The following is a 25028-nucleotide window of genomic DNA, read 5'->3' as shown; positions in this document are numbered from 1 at the left end:
TTTCAGAAGCTGGTAGAACAAGTACGGCATTTAACTGGCTGTTTGGCCAACATGTCCGTGCCAGACCCAATGACAAGTCCCTGCTGCTTGTACGTGATTCCTATTCACTCTATTCCTCGTCTGTTTAAAAGTTCCTTCAAGGTCCACAAGCAAACGTTCCATGTCATCAACTGGCCCAACTTTTCTTCTTGGCAATAGTGGAATTCACCGATGCTGACGGTTTTGCTACATCACTGATTCGCCTTTAAGACGGTCGAGCTCATCCATTGCGAGAGTCGGCATGAGCTGTAGCCATAACCAACTTCATACTGAGCAAGTGTCTTGAGTTTCATCTCCAGGGTGATTGCTTTCCTCTTTTTCTTCTCACCAGAAGCAGGAGAGACACATGTGGGCGTTTAGTAGACATGACGGGTTGTTTACGGCGCACTTGTTTGCGTGATCGCTACAGAGACTGTGAGCGTGGTTGAGTCAGCTTCGCGAGAGAGTATGCTGTACAATACTTTCATGCGACGCTACCATTGGCCTGCATCATATGAGTAGCGTACCTGTACCTCATATCGCAAGAGCGGGGACAGATTGGAACTCAAAATCGAAAGTACGGATTCTAACTGTCATAACTTTGAAAATTCTTAAGCCAGACCATTGTAAGTTGGGGACCATCTGCACTAATGTTTCTGCTTTCACCACCACCCCAGCAGCTAGACTCCCATCTCCCTCTGTGTAAAACACTTGCCCCGTGCAAATGAAGTTAGGTTAATAGAGTTTATCTCTTTGGAGCGACAGATGATGAGAGGTGACTTAATGGAGCCCCTGGGCAAACAATAGCGTCTGTACCCAAGAGCATCTGTTTAAGGTGAGTGGATGGAAAATTTAAGGTGGGGGACGGACATCAGAGATAAGTCTTTTAACACAGAGAGTGGCAAGTACCTGGAATGCATTTCCCGGGGTGGTGGTGAAGCCTGGTGCCATAGGGATATTTAAATGACTCTTCGATAGGCGCATGGATGTAAGAAAATTAGAGGATTGTGAGAGTGGGGGGGGGGGGTGGAAATTACATTGTTGAGGAGTAGATTTACCTAGTGTGACCGAGCATCGAAGGACAAAGGCCCTGCACTGTGCTCTAATGTTCTAAGTTACATGTCATCGAGACAGAGATTCAGAGCACAGAAATGGGTCCCACATTCCCCCCACCACCAAGTTGTCCATCCAAGCTAGTCCCCTTTGCCTGTATTCAATCCATGTCCCTCTGAACTGTTCCAATCCATTTCCTTTAAAATTTCTCCCTTTTGCCTTTAGGGCTATGCCCTCTGGTATTTGAGTGGACAGGTGATGCATGATCAATTAACCAAAAGACCAAAGTATGGTAACTGAAGGCTTTTATCAGCCAGAGATGGACCGCTCTCCTGAGTTGTTGGCTCACACTGACCCGGGCTCGAACTGGGGGCAGGATTGTGGTATGACAGCCTTTATGGAGAATAAAGGGGAGGAGTCATGAGCCGGCCAGTGTAGATACCTTTGACCTTATAAGGTCAAAGGGCTTTACCTACTCAAGTGGTTTTGCCACAACAGGCAAAGCTGTGGCACTCTGCTTTGTCCATTAAATGATCATCTGACGTCCATCCTACTGCCATCAACTCACATTTCCCTTATTATACACTATGTGCCACGATTGACTGCTGCCGGCTAGACATGCCACCTGAGACCGATCCTATCCATAGCCCCTTGCATGATCCCCTTTCTCTTTGCTTCGATCAGTCAATGAGGTTCATGGTAACTCCTGTCTTTAGTTAATGAAAGCCTGATAGTTTCACAACTCCAGCCTTTTGCGATTATTGATGGGACATCAAGCTATCTACCACCCTTTTACCCACTTGCTTTACTTGTCTAAAGCTATCCTCATGTAGCCTGCATTCCCACAGTGGCGCCAACAACCTTGGTCTGGTGGTTTCTATTTGAACCTTCTCCCAGCAAACACAACCTATTGCATTCTCAGATTTAATCATTTATTGTCATGTGTTCTAAAATACAGTGAAGGTGTTTGTTTTGTGTTCTATCCAGGCAGCTCAACCAATACAGCAAGAATAAAAAGAAAGTCTTCCATTAAAACAAATGTGTAAAGTATAGCATAGTACAGAGATACCTCTTCAAGAGTCTAATAACAGCAGTCATTGAATCGGGAGGTGCGTGTCTTCAAACTCCTGCCAGGAGGAGGGAGAAACGATTGTGGCCGGGATGGGACGTGTCACCTGCTTTCACACAGCAGTAGGAGGTGTGGATAGCATTGAGGGAGAGGGGTTTGCATGATGGTCTGAACTAAGTTTGTAGGTCTCTACAGTTTCTTGTGGTCTTGGGCGTAGCAAGGTGTGAGGCATCCGGACAGATTACTGTCTAGGTCCAAATAACAGGGGAGACAGGGTGACATACTTCTCAGGCTTCAGAGAAAATAGAGGCTTTGGCACACTTTCTTGGCCATCAATGCGGCTGGATCAGGACAGGGTGGCCGGTGATATTTACACGAAAAGCTCAAGAGTAGATGTGGAGAAAACGTTTCCCACAGTGGGAGAGATGAGGAACAGGGGTCACAGCCTCAGAATAAAAGGACCTCCCTTTAGATCAGGGATGAGGAGAAATTTCTTCAGCCAGGGGGTGGAGAATCTATGGAGTTTGTTGTGGAGGCCAAGTTATTGGGGACATTTAAAGGAGAGGTTGAAAGGTTCTTGATCAGACAGGGCATCAAAGCTTATGGAGGGAAGGCAGGAGAATGAGGTCGAGTCACGATTTGAATGACTGATGGGCCTAATACTGCTGATGGTCAGATGGGCTTAAAACTCTCCACGAATATCCACTTAATATACACAGAGGCGTGTGCCCCACTCCTTTCCTGAAGTCGTCGATCAGTTGCTTCATGCAGCTGACAGTGAGGGAGAAGTTGCTGTCTGGAAACCGTGCCCGCCAGGTTCTCTATCTGTTTCTTGTGGTGAATTTTTGGATCTGTTCCTGGCTCATCCACCCTTGCATCATGTCTAATCACCATAACCTTTATTTTAACCTTTATCTTGAGTGCTTCATGCCACATTAGCAGACAGCTGTTATGACCACATTATACACTTATACTGAGACCTTACCATTTGAATTTGGACAAAGGGGGAAGGGGTGAAACGACATGGAAAATGAGTGTATAAAAAACAGTTAGGATAATCTGAAAATCCAAAAAAATCCTGCAGTGTTGGAGTTAAAGTAGAACATGATGAAAATACATTGAACCACAGAACATTACAGCACAGAAACAGGCCCCTTTGGCCCTTCTAGCCTTTGCCATCCCATTTTTTTTGCCAAGTCCCACTGACCTGCACCCAATCTATTTACCTGCCCAAATTCTTCTTAACTTAAAATTGAGCCCACACTCACCACCTCAGCTGGCAGCTCATTCCACACTCCCACCACTTTCCGTGTGATGAAGTTCCCCCTAATGTTCCCTGTAAACCTTTGTTCTTTCACCCTTAATCCATGTCCTATGGTTTGCATCTCATCTAAATTTACTCTGACTAGACACCTCAAAATTTTAAATAACTCCATTAAATCTCTCCTCATTCTTCTACACTTTAGGGAATAAAGTCCTGACCTGTTTAATCTTTCCATGAATCAGGGCAACATCCTGGTAAATCTTCTCTGCACTTTTTCTATCTTAGTGATACCTTTCCTGTAGTTCGGTGACCAAAACTGCACACAATCCTCCAAATTTGGCCTCACCAATGTCTTATACAACTTTATCGTAACGTCCCAACTCCTGTACTTTGATTTATGAAGGCCAATATGTCAAAAGTTCTCTCTTCAACCCTATCCACCTGTGATGCTACTTTCAGAGAATTATGGATCTGTATTCCCAGATCCCTCTGTTCTATCGCATTCCTCAGTGCCTGACCATTCACCTTGAATGGCCTTTCTTGGTTTGTCCTTCCAAAATGCAACACACATTTGTCTCCATTAAATTCTATCTGCCATTTTTAAGCCCATTTTTCCAGCTGGTCCAGATCCCTCTGCAAGCTTTGAAAACCTTCCTCACCTCCAATCTTAGTGTTACCTGCAAACTTTCTGATCCAATTTACCACGTTATCATCCAAATCATAGATGATAAACAACAATGGTCCCAGCTTGATCCCTGAGGCACCACTCATCACAGGCCTCCAGTCTGAGAAGCAATTACCCACCACTACTCTCTGGCTTCTCCCATCCAGTCATTGTTGAATCCAGTTCACTACTTCACCATGAAAACTTAGCATCTGAATCTTCCTGACTGACTGTAGCGTGACTGATTGCACTCAGAGACAAGAGAGGAGTATAAACACACTTTTAGTAGCTTAAAATCAATGGCCAGTAGACACAATAGTCCTCAGGTGAATCTGAGGTAAGGTAGGAAAACCAGGGTTTATATTGGGGTAGGTGAGAGGGGAGCCAGGCATCTGAACAATACACAGTGAATTCCAGTTCACTGTACTAACTTTCCATGTGGGACCTTGACCTAGACAGCATCCACAGCCTTTCCTTCATCAACTTTCCAGGTAACATCCTTGACAAACTCTAAGATTGGTTAAACCTGACCTACTACACACAAAGCCATGTTGACAATCCCTAATCAATTTCTGGCTATCCAAGTAATTGTCCAGTATATCCGATCTCTTGGAACTCCTTCCAAAACAATCTTTTCTTGAGTACGGTTTGCACTTCGACAAGTTGAAAGTCTGCCTGGCCTGCAGGTCAAGGAATCTCAGGGTTCTATTTGATGTCAAGTATGTACTCTGGCATTTTAGGGGGTGGAGGTCCGCGGTAGGCCCTCTCCGTTGTGATCCATGTACGGTTCCCAAATTTGTTCGAATACTATGACGTCATTTCTTAAATTATATGTTATTTTTTCCAATGGAATAGATTTATTCATTTCCATCTACCATTGCTGTATTCTCAGGTTCTCTTCTGATTTCCAGGTTGACATTCTACATTTTTTTGCTACAGCTCAGGCTATCATAATAAATCTTTTTTGCGCTTCATCCAAATCGAGTCCAAGTTCTTTACTTCTTATATTACTTAAAAGAAAGATCTCTGGATTTTTTGGGATGTTGCTTTTTGTGATTTTATTTAATACCTGATTTAGATCTTTCCAAAACTTTTCCACTTTCTCACACGCCCAAATTGCACCCCCTAAAATGACAGAAGACGACGAAATGAACTGATCCAGTGTGTAAAAGTAGATGACACAATTTTCTTGTTTATTTTCATTGTGTGATGACATTGTTTAATGAGTTTAATGTATTGTATATGTTGAACGTTTAGTGGGTGGGGAGGGGGGGATGGGAAGGAGGGGGGGATGGGAAGGAAGGAGGGAAGGGAAGGGGGAAAAGGGGAGAAAATGACACCGTGTATATTCAAGAGGGAAATGTTTGTGTGTATTTTGGTTAATATGGTTCATAGTGTGAAAATCAAAAATTTTTTTAAAAAAGTATGTACTCTGGCAATAAATCTGAACTTGAATGTAGATAGTCGGAGGCTTTTTCCAGGGCTGAAATGGTGGCCACAAGAGGACTTGGGTTTAAGGTGCTGGGGAGTAGGTACAGAGGAGATATCAGTGGTACGTTTTTTATGCAGAGATTGGTGGATGCATGGAACGGGCTGCCGGCAACAGAAGTGGAGACAGATACAACAGGGTCCTTAAAGAGATTTTTGGATAGATGAATGGAGGTTAGAAGTTGGGAAAGCCTAGTAATTTCTAAGGTAGGGGCATGTTGTGAACTGAAAAGCCTGTATTGTGCTGTACGTGTTCTGTGTTTCTATTCTTCTTTCTAAATCAGGCAGCCTCTATGGGGAGAGGAACTGACAAAGTGTCTTGGACCTGAAATACTTTCCCCTTTCTGCACTCGCTGAGCATTTCCAGCATTTTTTTTTAGTTATTTCAAGTCAAGTCATATCAAATTTAATGTCATCCGATTGCACAAGTACAACCCGACGAAAGAGTGTTCTCTGGCAGATGCACACCCAGATTGAACACACAGACAGACAAAGAATACATAACGCAGGACAAGTATTCAACTATACAAATAAAAATAAATATTGTTTCATAAACATGCTGATGGTCAGCATGAGCTGTTCCTTTGGACGTTCACCGATCTCACTGCCCATAGGAAGAAGCTGTTCCTCAGCCTGGTGGGGCTGGCTCTGATCCTCCTGCATCTCTTTCTTGACGGGAGCACCTGAAGGATCCTCTGTGCAGGTTGGAAGGGGTCCTATGGCCTGACCTTCGATCCATTTCTCTGCAGAAACCGTAGAACACTGTTAAGCATCCGGCCAGGATGGAGCTCCTGTAGAAAGTTGACACGATGGTGGCCAGTAGCCTTGCAGGCACATGACCCTATTGAGTTAGGCAGCATGTAGAAAGGCATTTTGGATGAGCTCAGTATGAAGACCAAGATGTCTTTTTTTTCTGGGGTGTCAGGACCCTAAGTGCGACAGAGAGAATCACTGGAATCTCCCTCTTCCCCCCCCCCCCCCCCACCATTGACATGATCTATCGGGATCGTTGTTTGAAGAAGGCTTGCAAAATCACTGAGGACCCCCTTCCACCCTGCACACAGCATCTTCCAGCTGACCCCGTCGATGAAGAGATACAGGGGGGTCAGAGCCAGCACCACCAGGCTGAGGAACAGCTTCTTCCCACGGGCAGTGAGAACTCTGTATGACCATCCGAGACTCTCATATTCATGAAACAATATTGATTTATTTATTGATATAGATGAAATCTTGTCCTACATATGTTTTTGTTTGTCTGTATGTTTGTTAGGTCTGGTTGTGTGTCCATGTGCTTTGGCATCGAGGACCAGAGAACATTGTTTTCATTGAGTTGTACTTGTACATGACAATAAACTTGACTTAAATCACATCTTTCCTCCCCACAATGTTCCATATCCAAGCTTCTTATACTCCATGTCCCATCCCATGAAGACAAGCATTCCTTCTACACTACTTTTTCTGCCTGTGTCCCCACTTTTGGGGATCCATGTGCATGCACTCTGAGATCTACATCATTCCTCATGACCCTACCATTCAGTATGTGGGTCCTGTCCTGGTTTAACTTCCCAACATGCACTTGTCTTCATTCTGTTGAGTTGAATCAAATTTCTTATTGTCCTGTGAACCAAGATACAGTTGATTGATGCCCTTTTGAAGCTGATGGGAACCTCTGACTGCAGCAAAGAGAGGTTGAAAATGTCCTTGAACACTCTGGCTAGTTGGTTGGTGGAGATTTTCAGTACCCTGCCAGATGCACCGTCAGGGCCTGACGTCTTGCAAGGGTTCACCCTCTTGAATGATGTTCTGACGTTGCCCTTGAGACAGATATCACCGAGTCATCAGCCTGATCTGGGATTCCAGTAAGGTCTTCTCAGAGTGGGCATCGAAGGTGTTCAGCTCATTGGGTAGTGAAACGTCTCAGCCATCTTTAGTATCCACTTTCACTTTATAGGCTGTAATGGCCTGAACTCTCCACCATAGCCGGTGTGTACCTGCCACTTTGCTTCAGAGACGGCCTTCCACAGGACGTCGCTGGACTTCTTGCAAAGATCCTGCTCCCTGGCCTAAAACACCTTGTTCTCGCCCTCAGCAGGTGGCGGATTCTCTGATTCATCCAGGGCTTCTGGTTTGGAAACACTCGGAATGTGCGCGTGGGCGTACACTCATCCCCACAGGTCTTGATGAAGTCGGTGACTCCCGTTGTATATCCATTCGCATCTATGGATGAATTCTTGAATATGTCCCAGTCCACCTTTATCTTTATCTGTGCTATATAAAGGAGACTGTTTGACCTTCTGAGTTTCTCCAGCGTTGTGTTTTGACTTAGAATTGTGCGAATAGGTCTATATTACCTTTTGGTTTATTTTACAGACGTGTATCATTTCATACCATAGCAGTTAGAGAATTGAAGTTACTTTATGCCTGTTTATTCCCTTTCTGAGCAGACTCTAACTGCCGCACTTTGTTTGTTTTTGTGCAGGCTTTAAAGAGAGTGCCTACGCTTACGCCATTGCGGCCGCTGGAGTGGTGCACGCTGTCTCCAACGCTTGCAGCCTGGGCAAGCTGAAAGCCTGCAGCTGTGATGACAAGCGGCGTGGCGACGAAGAGGCCTTCCGGCTCAAGCTCAACCGCCTGCAACTGGAGGCTCTCAACCGGGGCAAGGGCATGGTGCACGGCGTGCTAGAGCCCTTGCCCGGCGAGCTGCCGGGGCCCCAGGACTCCTGGGAGTGGGGAGGTTGCAGCCCCGATGTGGAGTATGGCGAGAAGTTCTCCAGGGACTTTCTGGATGCCCGGGAAACCTACAAGGATATTCATTCCAGGATGAGGCTGCATAACAACAGGGTGGGAAGGCAGGTAGGCATCTGCTTGGTACACAATTTCTCTTTTCCTTTCTTTCTCTCTCTCTTACTTTCTTCTTTTCTCTTTTTCTCTCTTCACACTACTTCAACTCTCCTCTGTCCCTTTCTCCTCCATCCTCTCTTTTTTTACATCTCTTCTCTCTCCACTCTCACCACTCTCCTCTCGCCTCTCTTTTTACCTTCTCTCTCTCATCCTCTGTCATGTTTCATCCTTTCTTACCTCCTCCTCTCGCTTTCTCATTCCCCACAACCCCCCATTCCCCCTTCCTCCCTATCCTTTCTCTTTTATCTCCCTCTGTTTCCTCTCCCTACTGACCTCTCTCCCCCTCTCATTCTTATTCCCCTTTTTTGCTCTCTCTTCCTCCCTCCAACCGTGTTTTTCTCTCACGGTATTTGTAAGATGCAAAAATCACGTGCGATAAATGTAAGTTCATAACGTTACAGCCCTCAGGGTCTCCAGCTCCCTAAGGCCTTGCCAACCATCCAGCAGTTTTTGAAGGGCAGGAGAAAACTGGAACACCCGGATGAAGGCCATGTGGGTGCGGGGAGAACATACAAACTCCTTGCTGACCGCGCCGAATTCGAGCCTGGGTTGCTGCCGCTGTAATAGCCATCCATTTCATTTATTATTTAATTTGGCGAACTGAGCCTGACTACTTGTATGAAGTTGCACCTTCATCGATGTTCCCCGCAGCAAGTCATGTCGAGATTGAGGGCAAGATGACTGGCCTTTCTAACAGGACCTGCTAATTGTTGGCTCACACTTTTGATCTTACATCTGGTGGCCTTGATTTGATGCAGTTTTTACACAAAATTACATGGTGCACAAATAGATTCGGGATACCCCCAAAATATCGACTGACTTTTTCTACCCATGGATGCTGTCTGTCCTTCTGAGTTCCTCCAGCCGTTCTCCGTCGGTTGTAAGTAATTCATGCTGGTGACTCGACTTCAATTTTCCTCCCATTCCAATCCTGCCTCTTTCATTCTCCGGCATCTCTGCAGAGTCAAGAAATCCATTGTTTTGCGGACGTAAATATTGGTATAAATAACGTTTAAAAATGACTGAACGAGTCAGGTGCAAAAGAAAAGAAAGCGAGATTGTGCCTGTGGCTTGTTGTCCATTCAGGAATCTGATGGCGGAGGGGAAGAAGCTGTCCTTGTCCCGCTGGGTGCTCATCTTCAGACTCCTCCACCTCCTTCCTGATGGTAGCACAGTGAAGAGGGTTTGGCCTGGGTGGTTGGGGGTGGGAGAAGGTCCTTGAGGATAGAGGCTCCTTTCTGAAGACACCAACTCTTCTAGATGTCTTCAATGGAGTGAAGACTGACGTCCATGATGCCGTTGGCCGAGTTCACAACCCTCAGACCTGTGCACTTGTACCTCCAAACCGGACAGTGACGCAACCAGTCAGAGTGCTCGCCTGACTACGCCTGCCTTTGGTGACAGACCAAATCTCAAACATCTCCCGAAGCATAACCGCTGGCATGCCCTCTTTGCGATGGTGTCGGCATGGAGGCCCCAGGACAGGTCTTTGGAGTGTTGACACCTTGGAACTTGAAGTTCTTTACCCTTTCCACTGCTGACCCCCCCGATAAAGGCTGGTTCGTGTTCTCCTGACGATTTCCCCCTCCTGAAGCCCATAATCAGTTCCTTAGCTTTGCTAACATTGAGTGCTAATACCACCCAACGAGCTGATCTCTCTCCCTCCCTTTTCTCATTTCTCCACCTTCAATTTTCATTCAATTAATCAAAACAGTTCACCTCAGTCACTTCCTGCCATAGTGAATTCCACTTCCTGCCTTAAGGTATTTTTAAACCTTATTTATTGTTGGCGTTGTCCGCATTTTGCACTTAATTAATTTAAGTATAGGCTAACTTGCATGGAAAGCACAGCAAACGAAGATGGCCATTGTATCACAGTACATGCAACAATAAGCAAATCCATTCAATTCAGTTCAGTTCATGAAGTCACAGAATCATGGGGTCATACAGTGTGGAAACAGGCCCTTCGGCCCAACTTGCCCATGCTGACCAAAATGTCCTCCCCCCTCACTAGACCCACCTGCCTGCATTTGGCCCAGATCCTTCTAAACCCATCCTATGCATGTATCTCTCCAAATTTTTCTTAAACATTGCAATAGTTCCACAATCCCATTCCATATGCCCACCACCCGCTGTGTAAAAAAGTTGACCCTAAGATTGCTGTTAAATATCTCCCCACCACCCCCCCTCACCTTTGTCCCCTGATTCTAGATTCTCCTACTCTGGGCAAAAGTCTAACTGAGTTCAACCGATCTACTCTTCCAGCTCCCTTCTCCCCCCCCCCCCCCACTCCCCGACTTCTGGCAATGTCCAGAGAGCATTAAGATAGAGAAAGGTGCTATATAAATGGAGCACTGACGCTGTTCCTGGCTCACAGGCCTGCCACCTGTTCCCCTAATCCGAAATGCTGGAGGAACTCAGCCGGTTCATGGGGACAAAACTACGTCGCGAAGTTTTGGGCCTGCGCTCATTTTCAAGATGTAAGCTGCGAGACCAGCTGAGTTCCTCCATCATTCTTGTGTGTTTTTACAACAAGGACAGCGCCTGCAGTCCTTTGTGTTGTGTTGAGTTCAAAATTCCGCCTGTTTGTTGCTCCCTGACAGCAGGAGATCAATGAATCTTCCCTCCTTTGTGCAGAGAACTTCCAAGGCCGTGTTTCCTTGTGTTAACGAGAGGTTGGCTTCCATCCCATCTGATAGCGAGTGATCATATTATGCTTACATTAGTAGCCACCATCCACAGTCCTGGACTGATGATTCAAAGACACAAGCTCAAATCCCTCATAGGACACTGCAAACATCTAAACTTAATTATTGTAAATTATGTTGTTCAAAAGCCATGAAATGACTGATTATGAATTGTAAAATCTTACTTAGGAAGGAAGTCTGCCATCCACGCACTGGCTTGTATGTGACCCCAGCCTTGGAAGTGGTTGAGCATAACGGCCCTCTGAAAGGCCGTCAGACCCGGGCAGTGCAGATGGCAGGGACACTGCCTCATGGTTCCAGTGACCCAGATTCAATCCCCTCCTCGGGTGCTGTCTGTGTGGAGTTTGCATGGGGATTCCTCTGCATCCCCAAGTGTCTGGGCTGGTAGGTCGTCGAACGGCTGTAAATCGCCTCTTGCGGACATGAGTAGCAGAAACTGGGGAGAATAAAATGGGATGAGTGTTAGCATGAGTACAAAGGGTCAGGATGGAACTCAGTGGGCTAAAGGGCCTCTACGAGCCACTGGCTCTGCCAGCCACATCCTCTGAAGAACTGAAAAACAGATATACCTTAGAACAGTGGTTTTCAAACTTGAATCCCACTTTAAATATTCCCTGTGCCATCGGTGCTCTGTAATCAGTAAGGGATTGCTTAAGGTGAGATGTGAGTGGAAAGAAAACATTTGAAAACCACTGTTTTAATCATCCCTCATTGACTCGTCATGTGCAGGGTTTCAGAACTCCAAAGGAAATGGGCCAATGACAATTTTTCTCAAGCAAAATATTTCAGTAACAATTGGGTCTAGAGCAGTGATTCTCAACCTTCCCTTCCCACGCACATCCCACCTTAAGCAATCCCTTACTAATCACAGAGCACTGATGGCTTAGGTGGCCACTGGGAGATCCCCGCCCCTTTGGCAGGCAGAGTCTGTGCCCAGCCTCTCCAACGTAGACCACCCCCCACCCCGGTAGATGATCCCTGCAGATTCACAAGTTAAGTGTTGCATCACTTGGCCTCGAATGGCAGTGAGGGAGGAAGTGTAGCACTTCCCGCAGTGGCTGGGGTTAAGATACCAAGGGGGTGATTAGCGGGGAGGGAGGAGTGGACGAGAGAGTCATGGAGGGAGCGGTGTCTGCGGAAGATGCAGAGGGGAGGGGAGTGGATGATGTGTCTGGTGATGGGATCAAATGGCGGAGGATGGTATGTTGGATGCGGAGACTGTTGGGTGGTAGGTGAGGACAAGGGGAATCCTGTCTCCTTGTGGCGCAGGGGGTGGAGGGAGCAGATATGTGGGTAATGCGTGTGCACACTGAATAGTAGAGGGGAAGACATTTTTTTGATAAGTCATCAAAATCTGTTCTATTCACTTCATTGGGGTTTTAATGAATTGGTCCCTGAGTAGAGAATCACTTATTTATTTACTGAGATACAGAGTGTAACGCAAGTACAACCTCCCCCATCCCCCACCTCCAAGGTCTGTGGCAAACTCACTGCAGTCATGGCACCACATCAAAACAACCTGTAACCTTGGCATTGGAAGTAAAACACAAAGGTCTGCAGACTCTGCGGTAGAAGTAAAAACACAACGCTAGAGAAACTCCGGCCGTCTGCTGCCCTCAGGCGCCCAGCTGGAGAATGGCTCAGGACTTGGCCAAAGGGGTACCAGGTGTTGGAGCTGCGATGCGAGAGTCATGGAGGTTCAGATCCGGAGCTCGGTCTGGACTGGACTCTGAGTGGCTGTGGGGGCCTGCGAGAGCGCTGGAGCTGAATCCACAGATGCACAGTGACTCAGGGAGGTGGGGGGGGGGGGGGGGGGGGAGGGAACGGGGACGATCTCTTTTGAGAGACTGTAAGAGGTGCTTCAGGCAATTTCTGCCGATGGTGAATCTGGCTGCCTTACAGACGAAAACAAATCTTGTGTAATATTGCATGACAATAAATTGCAACTTGAAACTTGAAACTCAGCTGGTCAAGCAATGTCCTTTAAATAATAAAATATTAAGGAACATAGTCACACCTGCTGACATTTTGCTCCCATTTTGATGAACAGCTCAAGCCTGAAATGTTGGTCGTGTGTCTTTATCTTTGCTGTATGAAGGACACTGTTCGACCTGCTGAGTTTTTCCAGCGTTGTGTTTTTACCATGTTACTTTATCTCTTGGAAACACACACAGTGGAGTCACCCAGTACGGTAACTCACGGTGTCACCACCCCCTGCCCAAGGACCACATCCTGTACCAGACCCTACAGAATCCTTTGTAATGTTTTTTGTTCTAATGTTACTTGTGAATCGTAATTCCCGTAGATCACTGAACACAACGCCAATAATAGAGATGAACAATGAGCAAAATTAAAATGACACCTTTAAATTACAATATTTACATTTACATCATTTCACGCGGTTAAAGTGAAAATTCCGATCGAAAACAATAGAATTTGAAATACAAATCTTTAAGAACTACATCAAAATGATGTTGATTTTATTGTTAAACTATATTGTTACATGAGTGACATGAATGTATAAGGGTTGCATAATCAATAATGGCCCAAATAATGTAGAACTTGTAGCAAATGCTTACGGAAATATAAATGAAATGCTACAGTACAATTTCGACTATCCAAAATTGTATTCTCCAAAATCATCATTTAACCAAAAATTGTTTCAGAGCCGAACTGACTGGGAGGGGGGCGGTGGGGGAGGGGGGGTCGTCAGGCTGCCGGTGGCAGTGGGGACGTCGCCGGGCAGGAGCGGGGCCTCGGTGGGGAGGTATCGGTGATCGGCGGTGGCCAGCATTTCTTTTGGTGAGAATTAAACATTAGTTTAATGCTGATAAAGCCTTGGTGTTTGTTATTGTTTAAAGACTGTTGCAAGTGATTTGCTATCGCTACTGGGCTGTTTTTTTTAAAAATGACCAGTTCTCTGGAAAAAAAAACGTTTATCTTACATAGGCCCAGTCGCAACTGTTTTGGATAATCGGAGTTGTACTGTACCATACAATAAACAGGAACAAATACAGGAGCGTTTTAGCACTTTGTGAACATCTCGACTTATTCAGAACTTTCCTAGCCTTCAAAGCTGCGAACTTGTGAATCACTTGATCACTTTTGCCAACTCCCTTTCAATTGATAATATCGTAAGATCTGAAAGCTTTGACTGTCCCACGGTAGAATGCAAATTGTTCTTTCTAAGTTTCAGCTTTGTCACTGAGCGGAAGCCTTTTTTGACTTTTCTCCTTCTTTTCCTTTAATTACTGATTCATTCTCAAAAAAAGCTGTTGGTATCAGTTAACAAATATTGATCACCACAATATTGCAGCTAAAACACCAGAGCATTTGACAAAACCAGCGACTGTAAAAATGGCAGCAGCAACAAAAACAACAACGCTTGCTGGTGGAGACGAAACCCCGTGATTCGAAGCGTCGTTGTCATTGGGAAATAACCGCAGCTCTGACCGAAGCACATTAGAAGGTTCAAAAAGTAAATTAACACTGAATTTTATCCTTGTAGGTTTATTGATAAATGTAAGCTGGGCTTAACAAAAAATGTTTTTGTTGTTGTAACTAAGGACAGGGATATTTTTATTAAAAAATAATATATATTTCTGTCGTAGCACAGCACAAAAATTTTATAGACAGTCAATTTGGTGTCACCCCCTTTGATGGTGTCGCCGGTGTGGTCCCCACCCCCTAGTGATGCCGGTGAACACTTCTGAGACTGCAAACACTGGAATCAGCAGGTTGAGTAGCATCAGTGGGTCTTGACCATTCTTTTCCTCCCAACCTACTGAGTTCCCCCATTGGTTAGTTACCTTAACCCACTGTGTTACATGGGGCTGAGTCCTCTTGAAGTAGAGGACACCCACCCAACCCCCCAGCATGTGAAGCTAATAGCCAACTGCTGGAGAAACTCTGCCTCAGTGGGAGGAAGAGAACGGTCGACATTTCGAGCTGAAACACTTAATTGGGATTTGTGGAAAGAGCGCAAGAGCAGTGTGAACAAGGTGGGGTGGGAGGGGTGAGGCAGGGTCACCCTCACATGGAATGGACCAATCCAATCAGGCTGAAATGAAATATGATGGGGGAGATGGTCCATTTTATTCTCCCCAACGACTCTTTTAATTTGGTCAATTCGCATGACCAGTTAATCAATCTGTCTGCCTTTGCAAAGTGGGAGGAAAGTGGTGAGCCCAGGAGAACCTCGTGTGGTAGAACAAACAAACTCTAGGCACACAACGTTGGAGGTCAGGACCGAACTCAGGTTGTTTGTGCCATGAGGCAGAAGCCCTATCAGATAAAACAGTGCACCCAAGGTAGTAGTAATCCCCTGAATTGAAGGCAATGTTTCCCTTAGCAGCTAACGGACACACACCGCACCACTCTGTATTAAATAAACATCATGGAAAATTATACTACAGTACAGGCCCTTCAGCTCATGAGTTGGGGCGACCAATATAAACCTACTTCACAACAGTCTTATTTTACCTATATTTTTCGACCATTCATGTGGCTATCTAAGAGTCAATTGAATGTCTCGATTGTACCAGCCTCCATGGCCATCTCTAACAAGGCATTCCAAGCACCCACCACTCACTGAGTAAAATACTTACCACTTGCGGTTCTTAGACTGCAATGTTGGGAAAATTGTAGAAAAAGTTAACAGAATTCCTACCCGTTCGTACCGGGCACCTTTTAGACTGCAAGTCCCTGTGGGCAAACAGTTCCAGTGGTTGGGCATGCAGGAGAGTGGGTGGCCATCAACGGGGTGGTTCACGCTGCAGGCTTCCTCCAAAAAGTTGGAGGGGCCCCACAGGATAAATCGAGGGGCAGGAATGGACTCAAAACTTCTGCACTTTCCTTTCCAGACAGCCCAGGTGGTGGCAAAACTCCTCAAGTGTGTCATGGCAGGACTGTAGTCTAAAAAACCATATCTACATCTTCCTTTGACTTTCCTCCTCTCACCTTAACCAAGTTGCTTTGGATATTTGCTATTTTCGCCCTGTGATAGTACAGATTCTATCACCAATGTGTATATGTACAGATGGTAGTGTAGGATGACTGTGATTGGCTGAGAGTGTAGCCACACCTACTGGCAGGTCTTAAAGGATTGCTCCTAGCCAGACCAGGTCATTCTGGACTGGTCGACCTACTTGTGATATGCTCCAGTCTTTTAGTTAATAAAAGCCCTGGTTTGGATCAACAAGTCTTTGGTTCTTTTGATGCACATTATATGCCCCAGGAAAAGGGTGCTGGCTGTCTGCCCTATCTATGCCTCTCAGAATCATATTAAGCCACCTCTCTTCCTCCTTCTCTCCAGAGAGAAAAGCCCCAGCTCTGCTAACCTTGCCCTCATAAAACATGTTCTCCAATCCAGGAAATCTCCTCTGGACTCTCTCTGAAGCAACCACATCCTTCCTGTGATGAGGTGACCAGAAATAAATGCAAAACTTCAGGTGTTTTATAGAGCTGCAATGTTACCTCACGGGGTTCTTGTACTCAATCCCCTGACTAATGAAGGCCATACGCCTTCTTCCGATTTCAGATTTATTGTCGGAGTACATACATGATATCACATACAACCCTGAGATTCCTTTCCCTGCAGCTGAATTACCTCTTATTGGCAGTGCAAAAAAAAACTTGAACGCAGCATAAACAGATAAAGAACTGTAAACAGATAACAAATGTAAACAAACTGATTATGCAATACAGAGAATTTAAAAAAATCGCTAAAGTGCTGAAGTCAGAGTCCTTAAATGAGTCCCTGATTGAGTTTGTTGTTGAGAAGTCTGATGGTGGAGGGGGAGCATCTGTTCCTGAACCTGGTGGGTGCGAGTCTTGTGGCACCGACACCTCTTGCCTGATGGCAACAGCGAGAGCAGAGCATGTGCTGGGTGGTGTGGATCTTTGATGATCTCTGCTGCTCTCTGACGGCAGTGTCCCCTGTGGATGTTCTCCACAGTGGGGAGGGATTTGCCTGTGAAGTCCTGAGCTGTGTACACTACCTTCTGGAGGGCTTTACATTCAGGGGTATTGGAGCTCCCCGCACCAGACCTTGAGGGATCTATGGACTGGGAAAACCATGGTACAATAGTAAATGAGCAAATTAAACTGTTGGAAGTCAGGGTTTCAGCTTGAAACGCTGACTGTGTACTGCCTTCCATTGGCACTGCCTGACTCACTAAGTTCCTTCAGCACCTTGCGTGTTGCTCCAAATTAAATTTTTCCCAGTCTTCCTTCTGGTTTCAATGAGTTCTGGGTTAAAAAAGGTTGTGGTCGAGTCTGCTGGCACTCTTCCCGACAAGTTTACCCCTGCCCCTCCTCTCCCAGAGATGCTTGAAGCCAGAAGGAGCCTTAACACCTTCCACATGAATAGACCAGCCACCAGGCTTCACGACCAGACCCTCTACCTGCCGGAGTTCATTCATAACGTCAGCATGAAGTGCGGCAAAACATTTCTCATTTCATGCAACCGATGTGGAAAGCAGGCATCACTTGCCTAGTGAAATTTAAAAAAAAACACATTTGAACTGAACTCCACCCCAAAGCTCTGCTCCAGAGAGAAAAGAGTAAAAATCAGTTGTTTGTCAGACCATAGGCTCAGAAATCACGTGGGCAAAATCACCAAGCAAATGCTTGATGTGTGTGTTGGAGGTTTTCGAACCTAGGGTAAGAACAGAGACATCACAGGAACAGTTTGGAAGTAGTTTGGGCCCTGAAGCTGTTCTCTCCTTCAATTACACTCCATCTCATCTCTATCTTTAACTCCACTTAACCCTTCCTTTGCTTCATATCCCTTGATGCCCTGATCAAACTAAACAAAAAAAAACAATCGATCTCAGCGTGAAAGCTCCAATTATACTCAATTGCTTGTAGATTTGGGAAAGGTAAGGGGGGCAGTTCCTCTGTGAGTGGCCAAGATTCAGTCAGAAAAAGGAAAAAAACACCTTGACACCAGTGCACTAGAAAAGAAAAGTTGCAATTTTATTTACTGTTGAACAATGTGCAGAGATTTTGGGAAAAGACTTGCATTAGAAACCCCTGGTTATCCAGAATTCAAGCCACTGGCAGCCTCAAGCAAACGGGAAAAAAAAAGGCTAGATAGTTACATGGAAAGGAGAGGACTGGAGGGGTATGGACCAGGTGCTGGTCAGTGGGACTAGGAGGGTGGGGATTTGTTACGGCATGGACTAGTAGGGCCGAACTGGCCTGTTCTGTGCTGTAAGTGGTTATATGGTTATAAATCAATAGGTAAAAAAACTGCAAGTTTAAATTTGGCACCCCTTGAGGTTAGTTCGCCAATCTCAAGCAACTGGAAAATTCACTCATCTGACATCTACCAATCTCCATTGGTGCCAATACCAGGGGTTTCACCATGTAATAATGACAAAAGGAAGTGTGGTGTTAGTTCGGAGAAAGGAGAATCAGAAAAGATACACTGGCTTCGTGGAGCTGAGGCAGAAGATGCTCACCAGGGACACGAAGGAGATAAAATGAGTGGTCCTGGTTGATACTTACAGGACCTTAGAAGGATAGGGTGGGAACTTATTGAGGCATGGAAAATTATGAAAGGAATAAATGAAATAGAAACAAGGAACTTGTTTCCACTGGCAGTTGAGATGAGAAGGAGGGGACATCGACTCAAGATTCGGTGAAGGTAGATTTAGGACGGAGTACTGCATCTCTAGGAGAGGAGTGGAATTCTCTGGCCATGGAAGCAGTTGAAGCTGCCTTCTTCAACACAGGTAGAAGGGTTTGGGAACCGGGAGGTGAAGGGAGGCTGTGTCCAAGGCCACATCAGCCCTGAACTTGTTGAATGTTAGAACAGGCTCGATGGGCCAGACAACTCCCATTTTTTCTGTTTATGTTCAGCAGCAAACTCACGTTAAAATTTATCACTCAAGTCAACTTCGTCAGAGATCAGTCCGTGAATGTTTGGCCATTGCAGGATCACATTGGTACAGTCTGAATCACTGAGTGTCTCAGTTCAGACCAGCCTGTCTCCCTCAGTGTGGCACCTGCTTCCTCTCTCTCTAATTTTCTCCTCTGTAGTTTTTTTAAGTTTTCTGCCATCGACCTCGATCCCACCCTTTGGTTCTCACGCTGCCCAGCCCTGTTAAAAGCAGCAATTAACTAGTGTCTGGTGCTCAGGAACAGATGGTGAGTGTGCAAACCATTAGGAACTTCAAACAGACGGGAAGCAGAGAAATGCTCAGCCCTTCCTGCCCATCACTAACCCACAAACTGCTTCCCAAGGCTGCAGAATAAAACACACGTGCACGCACTCACTCATACACACACACACAAATACACACACAATACATGCACACACACACACAAATAGACACGCACACAAATACACACACAACATACACAAATACACACATATGCATACGCACACAAACAAATACACACAGAACACATGCACACCCACAAATACACATACCACACACATGTGCACACACACAAACACACACACAACATACACAAATACACACATGCATATGCACACACACAAATACACTCACAACACACACACACACACACAAATACACATGCGCACACATACACAAATGCACACATGCACACACACAAATACACACACACCCACATGCAAGTACATATACACACCCACACACAACACACACACAAATACATGCACACCCACACACAAATGCACACGCAACACACATGCACACACAAGTGCACACACAAATACACACACAACATACACAAATGCACACACAAAAACACACACATTCACACACAACACACATGCATGCACACATGCACACACACATGCACATACAAACACATACTGACACACAACACACACACATGCACACGTACACACACACATACCAATGCACAGACATATACACACACGCACACATACACAAAACACTCTGTAGAACAATCAATGATCCCTCATAGACACGAAGGACCAAAGTCTTTATTGATCTAAGGATCCTAGCATGACACAGCATGCTGCTGGTTCAAGTCCAAGGGTACGTATGGGGAGGAGACGAGGGCTCTCAACCTTTATTAGGGGTCTTTAAGGGGAGGGGCTACTAGTTGAGCAGGTAGACCAGCCTGCCCAGCTCAGTGGGGAATGTGCCTGCAATACCATGTTCCACCACACACACACACACACACACACACACACACACACACACACACACACACACACACACACACACACACACACACACACACACACTAATGAGTGGAAGGATTAGAGGAGAAAACTATTTTGTTCCCAAGTGAGTAATGAGGCTGTGAAACCCATCGGTGACCTGATCCCAGCTCCAAGCCTCCAACAGGATGAGGAAGCCTTCAGCACCCCGGGGGCCCTTCAGGAGCCCTTCTTGCCCCTCTCCAATCTCGGTTCCAATGCCTGGTTTTCACGAGTCAGCCTGCAGCAGCCCGCCTCCTGGTGGGAGTATTTTCCCTCAAATTGCCAGGAAGACAGAGTAATCGAAAGCAGAAAGCCTCTTCATGATTATGCATTGTTTGGATGTGCCCTCGACCGCCTGAAATTTCCAGAGGGATGGATATGCTGCTGGAGAGACAGGCTGCATTCTTCTCCGAACTCACACCTTCTACATCAGAACATTTATCACGATAGAACCACAGGAGTTGGGATGTTACGGTGAAGATTGTGTGCAGTTCTGGTCACCCAGCAGCAGAAAAGATGTCAATAAGATTGAGAGAGAGCAGAGAAGATTTACTAAGATGTTGCCAGGTCTTCAGGAGTTGAGTTACTAGGAAAGATTAAACAGGTTAGGGCTGTACTCCTTGGAATGAAGAAGGATGAGGGGAGACTTGATAGAGGGTTATAAGATTATGAGGGGTATAGACAGCTTTGACCTAACTTGTCCGTGCCAACCAGGTTACCTTCATAAGGGGTGGCAAGGTTACCGTAGCAGTTCATGCGCCGCTAGTGCGGCACCAGCAACTCATGTTGGAATCTGGCGCTGTGTGTGAGGAGTCTGGACGTTCTCCCCCTGTCTGTGCAGTGCTCTGGTTTCCTCCCCCATTCCAAAGACTAACGGGGATTGTAGTTGGCCATGTGGGTGTATTTAGCCTGTGTGGGTGCGTGGGCTGGAAGGGCTGTGTCTCTAAATGAAAATTATAAGCCAGGCTCCTTTGCTTGGTGCTTCGTCCATGTCCCTCTAAATTGGACCTTTTTTTTCTCTCGAATCCTTTTCGTCTAAATGTCTTAAAAATTGCACTTGTGCCTGCTTCGACAATTTGACTGCAGTCAGGGCCAAATTCTAGAAAGTGAGTCTTAATCTGTTGGTATTTTGGATGCAAATTGCACACAAAGCCTTCACCGGGGGAGTTCTGAAAAAAACCCAACCATTTTCAGATCAATCAAACAGCACCCACTGAGAAATGGGCCGAGGTACCTCTTGGCGTGCTTCATGTGAGCACAGTGCACGTTTATCCTGCATCATGTACGCCCCTAATGAGGTCCCAAGGTGGGGTGATACAACCACTGGACTGTTGGTGACTGCCTGTGTCTGTCCGCATTCTTACCTGCCTACTGCAGGGGGTGACCCATTGTACCTGCAGGGTGGTAACCTGGAAGACTGGCTCCACCTACTCCCTGCCAATCTCTGGCCCCATATAAAGTCTCACGCCGGCCCTTGGGCAGGAGTAGAGCACACGGAGCCAGAAAGGATATAGAACCTGGTGTGGAAGTTTTCAGCTAGTTAAAGCTTGTAGTACAGCATTTCATTGTTTGTGCGTGTTCATCCGTACTGCAGCGCACCACACAAGGAGCCTGCAGTTTGCTTCCTCTACCTTCTAGCACAACTTGAAGCTTTCGGAGGCAATCAATAACCTTTGGTTGTTCTCCCAGTATGACAGGGAGGAGATGGGCTTCTTGATTGGATTCCACCCACTTAATGGTGAGCATCAGGTGCTAATGTCAATAGGTTTCGAATTGTGAGGGCAGTGACATTGCAGACTGTCACATAGTATCAAGTCATCAGACATGGGAACAGGAGCCGGCCATTTGATTCCACAGATCCACTGCCCTCTGGGGAAAGCAGTTCCTTCTCATCTTTATCTTAAATTTATTTCCCAAATTTCTTTTTTAAACTTTTTAATGATGTGGCATAGTGCAAGTCTCTTCTGGCCAATGCAACCCGTGCAGCCCAATTATCCGACCAACCCTGTTGGTTTTTGGAGGACTGAAAGAAATTGGAACACCCTGAGAAAACCCATGCAGTAGGTGTAGAGTCTTTACAGGCATCGGCGCATTCAAACCCTGGTCACTGGCGATGCTATTTCTTTGGCTTGGCTTCGCGGACGAAGATTTATGGAGGGGTATGTCCACGTCTGCTGAGGGGGACGTCTGTCCTCGGGCCTGCGCAAAGGAGCTTTTAGGTGGAGTGCAGTGTGCGCAGTACTGGCCCCAACCTTTACACCCATGGTTCGTGTACCATGGCCAAGCAAGCTGGGATGTGGCAGCGAGGTCCTTGGGTCGTAGGTTTTATATTGCACTAAATGCTTCACTGACTGTGGTGTCCAGCCTTGAGGCCATGTCCCCTGAGTCTATTTCCACCATGAGACAGACTGTGGCTGTGCAAAGCATTTACTAAAAGGAAGTCGCTGTAAGAACCACCAAGGCTGCCGCTAATGTATTAAAGAAGTGAATATCGCCTCAGAGATGCAAAGGGACTTGGGCGTCCTTGTGCAGAGTCATCTAATGCCCAGGTGGGGTTGGGAGTGAAGAAGGCGAATACTATGCTAGCATTCATTTCGAGAGGTATTGTGTTTAAGAGTAGAGAAATGTTAATGAGACTCCATGGGGCACTGGTGAGACCCCATTTGGAGAACTGTGTACAGTTTTGGGCCCCCTATCTTAGAAAAGATGTGATGTTGTTGGAGAGGGTGTAGAGGAGATTTGCCAGGATGATTCCTGGAATGCAAGGGGTAACGTATGGGGAACGTTTGGCAGCTGTAGGATTGTACTTATTGGAGTATAGGAGAATGAGGGGGCATCTCATAGAGACATTTTGAATATTTTGAAAGGTTTTGAAAGAGTGAATGTGAATAAGATGTTTCCCTTGATGGGCAAGTCAAGGACAAGGGGTCATAGTCTTAAAATTAGTTATCCAATTAAAATAGAGAGGAGGAAGAACTTCTATAGCCAGAGGTTGTGGATCTGTGGAACTCACTGCCACACAAAGCAGTGGAGGCCAGATCACTGGGAGTATTTAAACAGGAAATGGATAAATATCTCATTGGTATCAAGGGATATGGGGAAAAGGCTGGATATTGGAACTAGGGGTGAGCATAGTTCAGCTTAGTGTACAGTCACGGAACAGACTGGATGGGCCTAGTGGCCTGCTTCTGTTCCTTAAACTTGTGAACTAAGATACTGAGCCTGATTACCAGACCTCCCTACATCTTTATCTATTCCTCCCTAACGTTATGTGAGTTCCCCTTGGGCCGCATTTGCCAACTTTGGTGCTCTAACTCGTACAAGGTGCACTCCCTCCTGTTGTGACCATTGGAGCCCCTGAACTTGGTGTTGTCGGGAATCAATTAGGCCATCCTCTCCAGCGCATCTCAGACTTGCTCCTCTGTCCCAGTCCCTCCCTTTTTGCATGTGGGCCCTACCTGTATGACCCCTCTAGAGTTTTCACCCTGCAAAGTGCTTCCTCTCGCAAGCTCTGCACACATCTCATGATGGGCACCATCTCATTCTCATGCCTGTCTCACGACTTCCAAAATCCTTTGCGGCTATTTGAATGAACTTCGAGAATGCCCTTCCACAAAAAAGGGTAAAATCCAATCTCCAGGCCTTGGTGCATTTCATCCTACCAATGGACTTTTGAACCTTTGTGATGTTCGTGGGCATTCATTTCTATTCAGCAGTAATTATGGCCAAAGGTTAAAAAAGGAAGGGGTGGGCTTTAAAGGCCTCCAGTCAATTAGGTCAGCACTTGGATTAGAGCAGGCAACTGAGTGGACGCCCTTCTGGACAACATATTGTCAGCAGGAGAATGATCTTTCTGAATTAGACTTCCAATTCACAGCAAATTTCTGCCAAATCTGTCGTACTTCTGTGCAGATCAGGCCTCTCTGTGATCGATGGGGGCAGGGGAATCATTTTACAAAACTCTGGGCCAGAATCAAATAGGTGTTTGGGGAGCTGGAAAAACTCACGTTTATCAAAATTCTTTCACTGTGGAAATCGAGGCAACGCAATTAAACTGTGGTTCGTAACTTTGAATCTAATTTTGGCCATCTTTGACAATGAGCTTGCTGTCATATATTACTGCACAATGTACATTTGCACCGAAATTCCAACTTGCAGCAGTTGAACGTGTATTTTGATTTAAAAAAAAACACTAAAGAATAACATACTAAATACTTAATTGGATTAAAAAGAATATAAATGCACAAGAAAGATATGTAATAAACTCTTACAGTTATCCTAGTGCAAAAATATTTTTTGAATAAATATCAGATGAGTTTGGGAGTTTATAGTCATACAGAACAATGAACATCATAGCACAGCACAGGCCCTTCAGCCCACAATCATGCGCCAACCATGTAAGCCTATTCCACAACAAATTAACCCTTCCCCACCTCACACCCATGACCCACCTTTATTCTTGGGCTTATCCAGGCATCATTTAAATGTCCCTCTTGCCACCAACCTGCCACTCTCTGTGTGAAATACCTACCTCTGACATCTCCCCTAAACTTTCCCCCACTCACAAACAGATTGAATTGAAACAGATGTCCTCTGCTATTTTATATACACACGCCCTTGCACACACACATTTTTAAGTATATGTTGCATAAAGAAATAGATAGGCAGGTATTTAGATAGATAAATAATTG

The 25028-nt window shown here is 45.8% G+C and overlaps 1 protein-coding gene across 1 annotated transcript in view; it reads left to right on the top strand.

The window, feature by feature from the left end:
• The window catches only part of wnt10a (wingless-type MMTV integration site family, member 10a), a 113077-nt gene that overhangs the window by 51544 nt on the left and 36505 nt on the right, over positions 1 to 25028 (top strand). Inside the window, exon 3 of the mRNA XM_069930554.1 lies at positions 8036 to 8409. Within this exon, the coding sequence (XP_069786655.1) occupies positions 8036 to 8409 (374 nt within the window). The remainder of the gene's footprint in view (positions 1 to 8035; positions 8410 to 25028) is intronic.

This window comes from Narcine bancroftii, chromosome 4 (genome assembly GCF_036971445.1).
Source record: "Narcine bancroftii isolate sNarBan1 chromosome 4, sNarBan1.hap1, whole genome shotgun sequence".
NCBI classification, from domain to species: domain Eukaryota; kingdom Metazoa; phylum Chordata; class Chondrichthyes; order Torpediniformes; family Narcinidae; genus Narcine; species Narcine bancroftii.
Note: the sequence above shows the minus strand (reverse complement) of the source record. Positions and strands in the feature narration are given on the sequence as shown.